Below are 17,278 nucleotides of genomic sequence, written 5' to 3' on the forward strand. Positions count from 1 at the left end.
TTAGCAGAAATATGTAAAAAGCCCTACGTTAGCAATGTCTAATAGGCAAAGAATAACAGTAAACAGAAAAACAATATCCTTCAACAAAGCTTCAAAGCAAAGCGGTGTAGCGGAGCAACTCCTTTAAGTACCCGTAGCTTGAAGGATATTTTTTTCTTTATGTTATGTTTTTGATCAGCAAATACCTATTTGTTTATTTAGTTTTAAAATGATAATTAAATTTGCTAGTAATGATCTTATCTTTTGCCACGACTTAACATCTTTCATCGGTGGCCCCGCAGCCTTAAGTTTTGCGGTCAATGCATCTCATAGTTTGTTTGCAACGTTGTAGGTTACGCTAGAAGCGTTGTCATCAGTTAAATCCTTTAGAAATGCAGTGCCAGATATAGACGAAGGGTTAATTAATGAGTTGGTAAAGATGTTCATTGCCAGCAAGGAAGATCCGAAATTATCTTATAAAGAGAAGGATTCATTAACAAATGCCTATATTTACAATATGTTGATTAAATTTTATTTCAAGTTCCTATTTCATAGAAAATGTATGTATTAAAAAAAAAATGTGAATTCAAATATCTTCGGACCGTTTCATTCAATTATTATCTAAAGACAACATATATATACAAGTAATTTGTTTTCATTTCCCGTATCTATTTCTGAATAATGGTTTTCATATATTGTATTATATAATATATATGTGTATGTACCATATGTATGGTAGATTAGAGCGAGTTGATTTACAGGTAGGATTAACCAAAAATTCGCATATGCGGGAATTATTCTACGGATCTTTCTGAACAACTTTACCTTGGGAAATATGAATCTAAAACTTTTTTCGAGCCAGCGAAAATTAATTTTATTCAAAATAGCCTCCTTCTGCTTTAATACAGCTTTTTGCACGGTCTAAAAGCATGTCGAACGAGTGTTTTAGCTCGTTGCCCGGTATGGCCGCCAGTATGCCGGTGCAAGCCTTTTGAATGGCCTCTACATCTGCATAACGCTTTCCTTTCATCGGCAAATGCATTTCTCCGAAAAGGTAGAAGTCGCACGGTGCCATATCAGGTGAGTACGGGGAGTGGTTGATTGTTAAAATGTGATTTTTGGTCAAATAATCGGCCACAAGCGTCGATCGATGAGACGGCGCATTATCGTGCAACAAACGCCAACTTTCATCTTCGCAACACGTCGAATACGGGGCACCAAACGCTTCAAAACTCCAAGGTAGAAGACCGCATTAACGTTTTGGCCGGGTGGAACAAATTCTTTGTGGACAATACCCTTGGAATCATAAAAACAAATTAGCATTGTCTTCACTTTTGACTTCTCCAGGCGCGATTTTTGGGTTTCGGCTCATTTCTCATTTATGTCCTCACGACCACTTTGAAAACGTTGAAACCACTCGTGCACTCTGCTACGGGATAGAAAACCATCGCCATAAACTTGTTTCATCAATTGAAACGTTTCGGTAAAAGTTTTACCAATTTTAAAACAAAATTAACGTTGGCTCTTTGTTCGAAGCTCATTTTCGCACCGATGACAAAAACATACTGACACCTAAGAGGCAATAACTTCACTTCTAATAAATGAAATGTCATGAAATTTTGACTGGAAGTCGATTAAGGATAGCAAATTCTAATGTACTAGTCGGCATATAGATGGCGCCACTAGAGTTAACTTTGTTACTTTTTTACTGTTTACTTTGGAACGCACCTTGTATTTAAGTCATTATAAAAATTTCTTCGTCAATTTTTAAGAAATCAGAATAAAATTTAATACACAGGCGCATATATTCATATTCCATTGATGATTTGTCGGGATCGGCTAGATCAGATATATGTCACATATATTCCATAAAGCCGATTATTCAGATTTTTTATTTTCCGGTTCCGATGAAAGGATCTTCCTGAATCTGTAAATTATTTAAAATACTAATTTAAACTATATGAATATACATTTTCCTAGCGAATCTTGCAACTTATCATCATTTAGTGTTGTTCCTCGCCTGTATCTAATGAACTTGTATAAAACAAATAAGGAAGGGCTTAGTTCGGGTGTAACCCAATGTTATATACTATCGGAAGTATTGCCCCAATTCCATCCATTTTAGGCAAGAGGATACACTGTTACAAGAAATATAGTCTTTCTTAATTTCATAGGATTTCACCTAAAGGAGGGCGGGATCATGCCCTTTGTTTAATTTTTATACACAAACCTAAAGAGCCTTATCCTACCGTTCGAAGAAAAAATAAATGTCTGTTTTTTCTTCGACAGGAAGGAAAAGTGTTGCAGGAGATATCAAAATCTGCCAATCTGCGTTTCAAACATACACAGCATCTTGCAGAGGAGTTCGTTGAAGTTGGAAGTCGTAATAAGGCCGTTATTTAAAAAAAAATTAAAGAAAAGCCTTTTATCGGGCTTTCCAATAGGGATGATATGATTTCTAATTGTCGTTTCGGCCATTTTTAATATGTCACGATCTGTAACTTTTTTATTGGCGTTATGGTTATGGTGACTGTTGCGGTAAATAAACAGACTGTCGATTCTGATGCGAAGAAAATCTATAAATTATTCATGAACAATCATTACATTCACCTAAATTGACAGTTTGATGTGGCTTTTGGTCTGGTGGAATCATCGGTGCGTACTTTTATCGAAATGAAGCTGGTGACACCGTTTGGAAGCTGTGATTTAACACCATTAGACTTCTTCTTGTGGGGTTATTTGCAGTCATTGGTCTTTGGCTATAAACCAGACTCTCTTCAAGCTTTAGAAGTCAATATTGAACGTGCTATTCAGATATATGACTTGATTTAGTGGAAAAAGTACTCGAAAATTGGGTTAATCGAACTCATTCCTGGGAAAGAAGTCGTGGAGGCTATTTTAATGATGTTATATTTGGAACTTAATTATATCGATTGTACTTTACATTAAACAAAAAAAATTTAATTTCCTTAACAATTAGTGTGTTTTTCTTTTTTTTTAAATCTATCACTCTTATTGGAAAACCCAGTACTTGAGATCCAGAAATTATTCTAAGCCAAGCTCAGTATGCTGGAACAAGTGTCAGCGATGAAATCCACGAATAAAGCCACTTATAAGTGACAAAAATAGAAAGAAGCGTTAGGTGTTCGGGAGAACGTACTTAAATCATGGTATCAACTTCAAAAGTTATTTTTAGTGACGAAACAACTTATTTGGACCTGATTGTAGCAACATACATAGTTTGGCGAAAAGTGATTGCCGAAATGCAAAGGAGAAGCACAATTTGTTCGGTTAAGCACGTCCACCCCCGTACTGTAATGCCGTGAGGCTGTATATGTGCCAATGGTATAATGTGAATGTTAGCGGAATTTTAGGTCGTTATATATTTCAGCAGAACAATGACCCAAATCCAAAACACATAATGCAAACCTGCGGATATTTAACAACACCCCAAAAGTTTTAGCAACGCCACTCAGTCCCAAGACCTTAATCCGATTGATCTGTTGTGGGCAGATTTTAAAAATGCTATCCGCAAAATAACATCCTTAACCGGCTGGAACCGAAACAAAAATATTAGTACTTTCAATGCCGAATATATGAAAAGATGAATGGATAACTTATCAGATCAGCGCCCAATAGCAAAAATTTCAACCCGGCACTCAAAGTGCTAAAAAGCATGAAGCTCTTAATGGCTATAGATAGCTTTACTGAGTAACGACTCAAATGAGGTTGCGAAGGGTGCCCCCACAGTCGGTAATACTAAACCGCCTTTTATATATTTGCGCGAGCGCAGCTCAACACCATTGTTTCTCAAATAAGTAACATTGTAGCCGCAAACAATTTTCACATAGTGCCCTTGATAAATGGTAATATTGCTGAAATGAAAATACAAACATACACTGGGAAAAGTTTCATGGAATTTGTAAAACTCTGGTCAAACAATAACAAAAATTATTATTCCTATAGACTTAAGAGCTCTAAGGTCGTAGTTGTTTTTATTAAAGGTACAGAGTTTTCGGTACCCTCTCATGAAATCAAAAAAATTCTTGTGGAACGTGCGATATTAAAACGGTTACAAATATTTTTAATAGAAATAAATGTTTTAAATTGTGTTGACGCTAAACATTAACCAGTTAAATAAAAATGAAACACATCCGATTTATAATTTAAAATATCTTCTACATCGTAGAGAGATAAATTAAGTAGTCCGGTACAATGCACTAACTGCCAAAAGTATAGACACACCAAATCATATAGCATTCTTCGCAGTGAAACCTCCCCGAGGGTGTTGACGGGGACGGGCTGGCAACAGTCCGCCGCTACTGTAGTTGTGAGGAATCTAGCTACGGTCAGACTTCTTATCTGGCTGTTCGTTGCTCCAAGCCGTCAGTCAAAATACCAAAGACAAAGGGTGTGACGCCAGCAAAATAGCTGTAAATAAAAGGGATATCCCGTCCAGACAGAGGGCAAGAGCCTGCAATCCGAGTCTGCCTAAGGAGGGGTGGAATTTTGTCAAGACCTTCGAGGAGCACGTAGCTGAATCTGGCGTGAAGGCCAAAAGGTTCACGATGCAGATCCCGCTGTTACTACTAAACAAGTTCATTGAACCGCTGCCGAAAAGTGGCAGGAAGATCAATTATGGATTCACGAAGGTGAGAATCACGACTTACAAGTCGGATGCCGATGCTGTAGACCAAATAGCATGCTTGCTGACAGACTCTCAAACATTTATACTGAAAGAGAGCTCTTAAGTGGCTCTTATACTAATGCAGACACCACAATTGTTAATGCGTCTTCTAATACATTCTACATCACAGCAAACTAGCTTCATTACCCCTAGTTAACAGCGTGGCAAATAAACAGCCTGTGTTTGTCCTCATTCAGGAGCCATGGGTTAATTAAAGGCGTATGCTCGGATGTAGGACACCGAATTGCAAGCTATATATGGCTAATTGTGAAGGTAAAGTAAGAGCAGGTAAAATGGCAAAGAAAAACTTTAACGTTTTTATGTTATACCGTTATTGCAACCATGACACAGCATCAGTAAGCTGGGAAACGGGCGCAAGTAGTTATCGACTGGTGTGAAATTATTTGCCATACGATGAGGAGCATGTATCACCTCTGAACAACTGACTCAAACGCGCACCATACAATCGGGGTAGCACAGACGTCAATGACAGAGGTGAGTGTCTCTTCAATTACTTACTAGGCACTAAGCTTCTGTTGTGTAACAAAGACAAACACTTCTTTTCGGATCACCGATACATTGAGTGTATTATTAAGGAGAGTCAGATAGAGTCAACAACTTCAGGAAAACGAACTTGCAGGTGCACATGCAAGAGCTGAAAAATCGTTTCCCTATGATTCCGCCATATCAGCCGAATAACAATCTTGTCTTCTCCAATAATACGAAGTATTGGTAGAATTAGACCCCCATAGTGGTCTCCAGAACTTAAAAAATTACAGAAAGACTGTAGGTAGCAGTTTAATTTAGCTAAGCTATCCCAAGGCGATCAAGATTGGAATATTTATTTCAACTTCCTTTGGTCATACAAGAAAGAGTTTGGAGAGCAAAAAGAAATGTTTGGAAATATTTCTGCAATAAAATTAAGAATACGGTGGAAGCGTCGCGACTTAGGAAAATAATAGCACAATCGGTATTTGATATTTAGAACAACGCCAAGTCAGGTACAAAACGTCATTTTACATTTACTGCCAACAGACTTGTTCTGTAAGCAATTGGCAGCGAAGTCAGCTCTCAGACTGAGGGAATCTTCCCAATTAGTCGCCTGCAATAAGAGGCATTCTAAGATATTTAGTAAGTTTCCACTACCGCAGATTTTCGAAATCCAATAGAATTGAAACTAAATTCGGTCCCCAATATTGCCTTCCTGACCAGAGAAGAGTGGAAAAAGAACGAGGTGGACAGGAATGCAGGGATAAGCATCTAAAAGCAAAATTAGATGCCAAATTCTCTTTCCGATTACTGATCTAACAAACAAGAACAAATCCTTTATACCGGGATTTAGACTCAATACTATAATGCACCCTGATGGAAAGCCACATGCTGGACAATAGTACTGGTAGAAATCTATTAAGACACCATACATGTACTGACTTATGTTCTGACCATTATCATTGGTTAAAAAAGCGAATTTAATCATATAATAACTAATGCAGCTTTCTTAGCAACTCCAAACAAAACTAACAAGCCGCCGGGTCCTAGAAAAATCACAAATATTGTAATAGAAAAGCTTGTTACTGAAAAAATGCAAGCTAGACGTCAATGGCAGATAAATCGTTCCCCTTTCACTCAGCTGAAATTGAAGTCTGCAGTACGCAAATTAAGAAAAACTTAAGTGTGCGGAAGATTACAACACTGAAAATCGTATAAAGAAACTGAGCCCAAATTCAACAGAAAAACATAACTCTCTTTAGAAAGCGCAAAAAACCACATTAAGCCGCCTGTGGATTCCAATATGCCTAAAAGGGTCGTGAGAGGTAATTGCGCTCGAAGAGAAGAGAAAAAGGCAATTTGCTTTGCGAATCACCTAGGGAAAGTATTTCAGACCAACTGCTCAAAAATCGCTTTTAAGTTGCCAATTGTGACCGACACCGCTATCGAGTCGCACTTGCATATTAAGATTTCTAGTTGTGAAATTAAAAAAGATCATAAAAGTGTGAATCCAAAAAAGTCGCAGGTCATGAAAAAAATATTCTAAAAATGCTAATGGAGCTACCAAATGTTGCTGTAGTAATGCTCTCCTTACTTTTTAATACAATTTTCAGCTTCAGATATCCAAATTCATGGAAAAAGTCGCAGATCATCATGGTAGAAAAACGAGATAAAGATTTAACACAGGCGTCTTCTTACAGACCAATAAGTCTCCTACATTGTCTTTCCAAAATATTTGATAAAGTGTTACTATCAAAGATGTCTCCTTTTTTGTGGGTTTTGTGCGGGTAAAATAAAAACATTATTCCCTTTGTCATTGTTCAAATTTTGGAGTCTTATCAAAAAAATAGGGAATTTACTGGTAAATTGACTAATTTCATCTCAGATGAACGTCCGGTAAAGGCTAAGGCTCAGGGGTTAGGTGCTAGGCCCAACACTATACATCTTGTATACAGCAGGTATTCCAACCGCTAATAATGTATTGACATCAACTTTCACGGAAGACGCAGCCATTGTATGCCGTATTAAATGTTTCATCAGAACGTCAAAGTTACTAGAAGAGCACCTAACTTTGGTCGAAGAATGGTTGGCCAACTGGCGAATTAATGAAAATGCACAAAAGTGTAATCATGTTACATTCTCACTAAGAAAAAAACATGTGTCAGCCGGTTCAAACAAATACCATCTTAGTACCACAGGCAAATGATGTAACCTATCGTGGCATTTACTTGGACAGAAAGCTCACATGGAGAAAAAATATATCCAGCAAAATAACTAGTATGCAAATAAGAGCAGCAAATTTATTCAACGCGGTAATAAAGCTGATTTGGATGTATGTTATTCAACTTTGGGGTAAGACCTGTACGTTGATATAATACAGAGGTTCAGTCAAAAATTCTCAGAGCAATAACAGGTTCACCATTCGAAATTAAAACATTCACAAAGATATTAGTATTCCTATGATAAAGATGGAACTAGAGGAGAACAGAAAGATATACGAGCTTAAACTCCGGGAACATTCAAATCCATTAGCTAATACCTTGCTACAATCTTGTATTCAAAACCCGCTCGAAAAGAAGAGATCTACCAGCCTTATAAAGAGCAACGTTTTTGGTAAAAAGGTTCAACCACAACCTTAAGCTTGTTTAGTTTTAAATAGATTTAAGATTTTTTTTACTTACTGTTCGGCTATAAATAATATTCAATACGGAACATCCTCCCGCCTACTGGAGGACTCAGGTTCTACAGATGAAGGAAGTAATGCGAGCTTACCATATCATTCATTTTTGGGTTCGGTTTGTCATTCCACCACTTTTGGCGTTGTTGTAAACTGATAAGGTATTCAGCGTGCCATCACTTCCAAAAGCCTTCAGCCATATGCTTTACTTTCTCCCACTTCTTTAAGCAATTTGTGTTTATGGTCGAATCAACTACAGGTTCTGCCCGCGCAGTAAATGGTCGCCCAATCAAAAATTAGCAGGCGTAATCCCAACCTACTTTTGTAAATGGTTGTTGAAACCTCAACCTCTCGATGGGCAAATCGCTCTCTATTTACATTTAACTAGACTTACGCAGTTTAAAACATCGTGTACCACCCTTCACGCTAAGCTACGTGAACCTAAACTCCAATATTGTTGTCTTAGTATGAATATAAGCCTTTAAATGTATGTGCTTAGCAATCATCTCAGAAACTTTTTGTTTAGAAGACAACCTACAAGAAACTGCTGATGGGTTCACCAATACACTCACATTTTTTATGTTAGCCGGGACTTACAGTTTAATTGTCAACTGACCGTCACGGTTATTGTTAAACAGGACATCTTCGAATCATATTGCCTACATGTGTAAGAATGATCAGAAAATTCAATATAAGTTTCTCAACAACTGCGCAAAACAATTTTTACTGTTCTTCTAGCCACAAATGAAAAGTGTTGCACGCTTCTGTGCAAAAATCTTTTGGGTCTTTTGGGTATACATTTTTATGAAGGAGAGGAGTTTTCAAATATGATATTCATACATACATAAGTTAAATAAGTTTCAAATAACACTATATATTTAGTTAATTTCCATTAGCATTTTTAAATTCAGAACTATCCACTGATTGTGGAAAGACGTTCGCAGGGCTATTGAGAGGAGGAGATGGAATAATGTGAAAATATTTTCATATTTTATTATTTAATTATATTTTTTGTTGCATTCTTTTTTATATTTATGTATATTATTATAAATAATTTTGATTAAAAGTTGAAAATTTATTAAAAAAATAAAAATTATATTATTTACTGCGCAAAAGAATTTTTCCTTTGTGTTAAAGTCACTTCCCATGTGTTAAAGAGAGAAGCAAACTCACAAACATACATTTGTTTACATCAATTTTTGCACAAGGCTCTTAAGAAAATGATAGAAACTTTGTTCTGCGCGTTGACAAAACTTTTTCAGCTGTGACTGTTATATTACTGGTCAAATGACTGTCATTGTTCTTGTAGAGATTATTGGATGTCATATGTCAAACAGGCAACATGTACATGCATAGCGTGGGTGGCATGATGCCAGCAAAGATAAAATGCCAATGTATTTGGTTTCGTTGTAAAAACTGCAATTTAGCAAAGTAATATACAAAACATGGAAAATAGTAATTAAATACAGTGTTTAGAAAACTGCAGTCGAAGTAGCAGAAGTCACAATACTTTTACGTTTTACTGCTTCTACTGCCCGTGACTTTTTACAATGGTTATGCTACCGCCAATTTAGGTTAATTCAAATGCTTCAATTTATCAACGTTTAATCATTCATTAAATTATTTTACAACATGTGTCAATGAAACGAACATTCTCTACATTAAGGCTCGCGCCAGAGAATGTTAATAAATAGTGAAGCACATGTTAAAAACATTAGGCTGATTCAAAACAAATATTTAATTTTTTTTCGAAATCCTCACGTAAAAACTTTCGTGGAGATGTAAAAAGACGTCTGTGAAAAACAGGGCCCTTAATATTAATATTAAGAGGTCGCCCATTGCAGATTTCTATTTCCCATTTATATAACACGGAAAAAATGTTTCTTTAATTTTGGAGTTTTGCAACTCTGAACCAGTTTAACGGATTGTTAAACAATATATTCTTATAGGAAATTTGACGCTCTACAAAAAATTAACCCTTATGTTGGTAACCAACTTTACCGACGTCTTTTAGCAAATGGGTACTAGGGTACCCACGATCTGAGTATTAAAAATTTTGTTTATTTGCTTCAAATATTAAGAGTGACAATTTAAAGAAAAAATAATAATAATAACAACGTAGAATCGTAAATGACATCTGAAACCTATTTGGGACACCCCAGGTAGACGGCCGGCTTTTATTGTTTGGAGCCGAGCAGATGCCGTTCAAGAGAGAAAGAAAAACTCAAGGTTATTTCTCTGTTTTCTATCGCGCACTAGATTCGAGCATGTAACAGATTTTTGGTGAGATCAGACGTGTTTCATTTGGTGTTCTCTTGACAGTGAAAAAAAAAGCTATGGAACAATTGTCGAGAGCTGATTATGCTCGGTAAGTAAACGTTACATATATTTAACATTTGGTAATATTTTAATTACAATTTTGTGTAATATATTGTAATTATAATTATTTACGACGTATATCACATAATATTTAATTTATTAGGTTAAGTACAACCGAAAGGAATGAGTACTTGAGGAAACTACTTGGAGAACACGACAGGTATTCGATTAGGGTTTCTGATAGCGATGACGAAGACTGGATTCCAGCAAATAGAGCTAGAAAAGAATAAACCTTACATCCCTAGTGTTATGGGAGCGAATAAGGCACGGGAGCAGTTGTCGACAGTTTTTGGATTTCACGAAAAGGTTAACTAAGTGAAGAACTGGCATTGTCGGTGATTGAACATCGCACGGCGAATCCACAAGTAATGCGCCAATCCTCAACAAAGATTGCCATTGAAAGTGTATTAAACCATATACTGGCAGAAACAGTCGTGATTAATCCTGGTCCAGAGAATCCAAAAGATAAAACCGGAAGGAAAAAAGTAACAGGATCTTGTCATGTCTGCAATGCTTTGCCAATACGAAGACGGCGAAAGACACGTAAGGCCTGAATAGAAATTATATACAAATTTTTTCCTTTGCTTTCCATTGTGTACCCGGGTACCCGGTTGCTAATAGGGCGATGGCTAGAGTTTAAGCTTATTTAAAAAAAAAAATAAAAATTAATCAATTAAATGAACTCACAAATAGCTTTCTTTTAAGTTAAAAAACGATGATTTGAGAGCTTGAAATGAAATATTGAATTTTTTGTAAGCTATTCACACAAATACATCGCGGTGGGTACCCGGTTACTAACATAAGGGTTAAAAAAAAAAAAATGTATATATTATTATTTTGTAATTTTAAGTTTGACTTCGAATATAAGTGGTTAAGATAACCATGTTCTAAGCACACCATATATCTAGAGTGGTTAAAGATTTCATATGAGTGGTAATTGTACAGAAATTGTATAATTTAATGCCATATATGGTGCCCTTTGGTACCATAGCACATGTTCATTTTTGAACAATTCTAATTATTTCAGTGAGTAAAATATGCTATTTCAATAATTGAATTGAGATCAGCTAAAATGTCAAATAATAAAATAAGAGGAAAAAAAATAAAGATTTATAGTTTACAGGATTCGAACGTAAGGAAAAAATTCTTGTCCGGAAACCGTTCTAGAGTTCAAGCATGCACTATATCAGTTCGAACGTATATATGTACCTACCCGACGCCGTTTCGGAGTTTATGATAGCAAAAGCTCACATAAGAACATTGCCAACCTCAATGGCAATGTATGTATTTCACAGATGGTTAGCAATGCACCTTGCCTGCGGAGATGCGGCAAAAGAAAGGCGGTAGCGACAATAGACTGCTCTTACTCGTAGTTGTGCGCTGTTCCTCTATAGTCGCAGTGTTTGTTGAAAACAGTTCTTCTTGTGCGGCGCGAATTATGAAGCTGATTATAGCATGGAGTTCATTAGATGACTAGACTAGAATATATAGAATTTTTGTTTCCGTAGTGAGCCAATAAATCTTAGACAATAATCTACAGCACGCATCAGTCGAGACAATATTGAAATGTGCGATGACAGTGGTCCATGGATTATATGATCTCCCATTTTTAGAAATAATAGTTTAATATGATTTTTGGATTGATTTTTATGTTTCTCCAGGTTGGTTAAGGTTATCTCTGACTGCACACTTGACTTTGGACAAAATGCCTTCGGTTCTTTAAGCCAAGTAGGATCATCCCACCATATTTTTAAACTCGGCAAATCTATTGGCCATATGCCCCTAGAAGCCGGGTCTACAGGGTTGTGTGAAGAAAGAACGTGGTGCTATTGAGACCTTTTGAATGTTGTTAATATTTCAGGTGTTCGATTTGCGATCGCAAAAGCCATACAGTTCGTTATGTCCAAGTACAAACAATACTCTCCTTGAGATTTGCAGAATATTTAGCGTAGAGGGAGTGTCTCTGAGCTCTATCCAATGCACAGCAACGTCAGTAGGAACTGGAGTTTTCCAATATATTTTTAGAAGCCACAATTCTTGAAAAAAGATTTTAACTTAATTTGTGCAGGGAGTAATCAATGTGGCTGAAGAGTACCTTACGCAAAACGTAAATAAATCACTATTCGGATTCCATTTTAATCCAAGTAATTTAACATTTTTGGTTGCTCAACAGTACATGCGAACATCTTTCGCATATTTTCTTGTAGAAAAGTCAGGAACTCGTTACTGCCCTATTTTCATAAGTGTGTACTTTAAAAAAGTACCACTAGTTGCCTGTGTAATTTTAATAAGTCGTTGAAGGTTTCCGCACCTGTTTTTACGTTGTCCATGTAAAAATCATTGATAATTGCTTGCGATGCCAACGGATATGTATTTTGCGATGTTTTGGCAAGTTTTTAATCTAAAATGTTCTGATCGCTGATTGATTGAGCATATTGTAGTCATACACTGGTAAATATTTTCTACGTCACTGGACATATTAAACCGATGACGACGAAATTGTAACGGAATATCAAAAATCTCCCTTAAAAATAAGTAGCACTTCATTCAACGACGAGTTGTTGCTACTTCGAGCAGAACCATCAAAAACCACACGTAGCTTTGTCGTATACTATCGAGTTTAAGCACAGGGTGGTGCGTTAAGTAATAACTCGTTAGGTGACCTACTTACATATATCGAAATAGTCGTTTATAAAATTTGAATACTGTACTTCTAAATTTGGATTGGCCGCAAGCCTGTTGCATAAAGCGTTCTCTAAGGAATTTCCAAAGCTGTTCTCGTTAGTGTTGAATGGAAATTCGACGCTGGGTATTCCATCGCGCGATCTCGTATGTATCAGTGAAAACGATCGTTCTGCATTAAACTCATAAGCTGTTAACTGAGGTGCGCAATTGACATCTTCTGTCTTCTAAAATCGTGGAAGTTTTCGGTCGATATCTATCGTAACACGGTACCCCTACTCTTGTCTCACTCAGCTTGTTGGTTAAATCATCATCAACAATCCACCCCAGCATTGTAGAAAATGCACATGGATATCTGATACCCGTTCGCCCTTTAAAATCTCAAAAAATTTGTCATTTCCCAATACTATATCTATAGAATAAGGCATATAAAATAGTCGATCTGCAAAGTCTAATGATATGAATGAAATATATAGACGAAGCGATGGTTGATATTATTAGCGCATCAATATTGAACACTACTGTTATCTCTCGATGCAAGTTGCAGAGAAACCCACTCACGTGAAATTCCAGAAGTCTTGTTGTCCAAACCTTGCACAGGTATCCGTGCATGCATACGTTGTAAACCTAAACGACGAACAGCTTTCTGTGCAATAACAATCGGCATTGTTTTTTATACCTATACCAATCGTTTATTGTTGGGAGCGCTTGTAAGTTGACGTTGACTACGAAGTCTGCTGCTGACTCTACCTTTTGCGTCCACTGATTTTCTTTGTGTAATAGGCTGTGGTGGCACCTTCGGCAAGTACTGCATGTAAACTTTGAGCAACAGATGCCTGATATGTTCCCACTTCTCAGGCATTTGTAACATAAACTTTTAGTAACACTCGAGTACGTGATGACGCTGCCGGTATTACCGCCTCTAATGTTAAATATGTTAAAAACTTCAAATATGCATGAAGTGTTGAGAAGTCGTTGTCCGATTTGGCAAATTTGGTCTACTGCTTCACAGTAGTTTGATCGAGTTTAGCCAGGGGAATATGAATCAGGGAAATGTCGCGATTTATGCTACCTCTCCTAATGCACATAATCCGCAAATTTCATCATCTGCTTACGCAAAGAGGTATTTGAAACCTGTGTATTACCAATTACACCTAGTTCGTTGTAGCATGTACAAAGTTTACCCCGTGCCTCTATATAGTTATCATTAGTTGCAGGAATATGCCCAATTAACTCGTAAGCATTTTTGGTGAACTATCTTACTTCAATAATTGATATTTTTGGCAAGCAAAGTATGAAATACTGTTGTGAATCGAAGTTATGAAAGAATCGTGAAGCGGTTTCCATTCAGTCAAATCTCTAGCGAATGACTTGTTTTTCAGTTTAGGGAGAATACTCAACTTTGCTCAGAAACTTCTTTGCCCAAGCTATTTAATACCTTAGTTTGCGACGACAGAATATCAGTAACGGCTATGATGCGACATGTTGACTCAAATACTACAGATCGCTCAGCAACGCGTGATTTCTCTGCGTTTTGCAAACGAAGTTTCCCTTTTGTACTTCTTCCAAGGCATTTTCATCGTCATCGCTTCTTTCCATCATAGCTCGTACAATTTCACGATACTCTTAATCAGTTACTGGGGTATCGGCTCCGTTACCAGTCACAAAATTTAGAATATGTGTGACTGCTCCTTTCAGCATAGGTCGCTTTGCTTTCAACTTTAAATTTTTTCGGGTGTGTTTACAAAACCGCCCGCAATAATAAATTTAATTAAACTTTTTTCGCGCCTGTTCCGGCTCGAAGGACCATAAAGCCGTATGTTTAAGAACCGTGGAGGAAATAAAAAGATTGTCGATAGTTGCAATGTTCAACGAATGTCTGTATTTTTAATTCATTAAATTCAAAGCGAATAGCGAAATCCACATACATTGCTGAGGGCAGTCATAAAATGGACTAACTTATTGACGAATATTAATACGTCAGGTGACTATATCTGATCTGATATCTGATATTACCGTACATAAGTATCAATTAGAATAACAATTTAATAGCAAAAAAGAAAATACTTATGTAAAACAGCTAGAAAAAAAGGTAATAATGTGCGATTACTAATGTAATTTGTAAATACAGAGGGCCATGCTCTTATTCTTGTACGTCTTTATATTTACATATGTGGTTACGGAACACATACATACGTTTAGAAAATTTGAATATTTATGGTACTTTTAATTCCAATTCAAATATTTTTTTCGCCTTTTCATGTTATCCGTTATTGCATCAAATTTCTGTTCGTTTCTAGGTAAGTACGGCGATCAGGCTCACGATTCCAGCCCTGGTTCTTACGAATTACAAAAGTATATAAAGGCTGCACCCGAACTTAGATTTTCTTAATGGGTTGATACGTATGTACATATTATATGTATAATGTTACTATCAGAGAATATGCTCCACATCGATTTTTGTTTTTGAAATATAAGAAGTGTGGTGGAAGGGTGATTTAATTAATGATTTGTACTAAAGATGTTGGTAACGCCAATAAAATACAAAAAAACTCTCCTAACTCAAAAACATTTTTTTTCTTAAACTTTTAGATGTAGTACATACATACTACAGGGACCGAAAACTCTTCGATCTGACCGAAATATCACTTCAAAAAACAAAAATCTTTAAACTTGCCTTATACATAGTACTGTCATTAACCACAAAATGGAAAAAATTTAATTTCGTGTTTTGATAAAACATTGTTTCCTGATAAGAAAACATATACAAAATTCGTTGGGTGACCATAAAATGAAATAATTTTTTAATTTGCTGACATCATTGGCATCTTAGAGGAACGCGAATAAATTTTTTGTAAATACTTCAGCTTGTAATACGACGATAAATTAAAGGAATTCAAAAGACGAGGTCGAGATGAAAACAAACGTATATTGTAAAGGTATCGAATTCAATGGAACCGGTATCAAAATGTTTTAGGGCCGCACCGATGCATTATTCCGGAATGAGATTATGTCGAAGATTAAGATATAGTTTCATTTCAAGAAACGTTCTTTCAATGTTAGGTCAAAGACTTTTCTACCCTGTAGTACTATGTGGCATGCGTACTTCTATTGATATTACCAATGAATATTCAACATGCCTACTCAATACTTTTCTTAAAAGTAATGATTTGTACTTGTATGTTTTTATTTTGTAAAAAGTATATATATTTTCATATTTTTGGATTGTAGCCTGAGCAGCTTATCAGGAACCTTTGCCAACGCGAATCTCTCGATTTTGTTCTCATCCCATGTGGACATAATTCAGTTGGAAAAATCTCTTCTCATACAAAAGCACCAATTACTCATACCAAAGGATGACGTGAATGCATTTCAGAGAAACACATCAGACAACATTTGTGAAAATATTCTGGACTCACATCAAATTTCTCCTGAAAATCAAAAGTTAGCGTGCTACCCTTTCGATGGTCAACACTTACTCTTACAGGAATATCCGTATTCCGCAGGTTCAAAAGAACGTCTTGAAAGTAAATCATTTGTAAAGACAATTGCTGATTTAGGCTTTTTTCCGACAACTATGAATATATTAGATCGATGTTCAAATAACTTAAGCAGACTTTGCTTAAATATGTTGAGTGACAAAGTTCCAGGTATGTATTTTAATGCGATTACATAATTACTTCTTCAATTTTAGAAGTTTTCTGCAAGACAATATAATGCCTCTTATCAGAGAATATTAATGAATAGAGGAGGCGCAAATGTTAGCTGTCCTAAAATGTAAATTATTATAAGGAAACATCGAAAATGCGCAAGTACAAAAAGAAATAATAGAAATTTATTTTAATTTTTTAAAGAAAAAACACAGAAAATTAAAATTTAACAAGGAATGTTTACTATCATTCGAAAGAACATTCTTTGGAAGAACATTATTTTAAGAGTATCTCTTTCAAATGGTGGCCGGGGCTGAGTCTTAGATGGTCCATCTATTGAGTCCAATTTTTGATGACGCCGAATCGACTTTCCACGGTTTTCGTGTACACTGTGTATATTTTCTTCACTGCGTGCTGGACGTGGTCTATTCGGTCGAATAATATCCAATACTTATTGCTGGACCTTAAGATGGGTGATGGTGTTGAGAATAGTACGCTCAGTTGGCCGATTATGTTGACCATAAGTTGAGCGAAGCGCGAGTTATGTATAACGACGGCATGCACTGCACCACATCGCAGGATCCGCCAATACGTGACTCAAACAGCGGACTCAGCATATTTTGAGCTTGCTGGAATGTGCAGTACAGTCGGGCATAGCAGCAGGCTCGAGTTGCCGATCTGATGCGTGTGGCAGTCTGATTTGCTAAAGAGCAGAAACCAGTTGTGTTGTTAGTT

The 17,278-nt window shown here is 36.3% G+C and overlaps 1 protein-coding gene across 4 annotated transcripts in view; it reads left to right on the plus strand.

The window, feature by feature from the left end:
* LOC106622153 (uncharacterized) overlaps window positions 1–17,278 on the plus strand; it is a 737,325-nt gene that overhangs the window by 177,878 nt on the left and 542,169 nt on the right. For all 4 annotated transcript variants that reach the window (XM_070112913.1, XM_070112916.1, XM_070112915.1 and 1 more), the window contains exon 9: window positions 16,125–16,543. In XM_070112913.1, the coding sequence (XP_069969014.1) occupies window positions 16,125–16,543 (419 nt within the window). The remainder of the gene's footprint in view (window positions 1–16,124; window positions 16,544–17,278) is intronic.

The sequence above is a fragment of the Bactrocera oleae genome, chromosome 2 (genome assembly GCF_042242935.1).
Source record: "Bactrocera oleae isolate idBacOlea1 chromosome 2, idBacOlea1, whole genome shotgun sequence".
Lineage (NCBI taxonomy): Eukaryota > Metazoa > Arthropoda > Insecta > Diptera > Tephritidae > Bactrocera > Bactrocera oleae.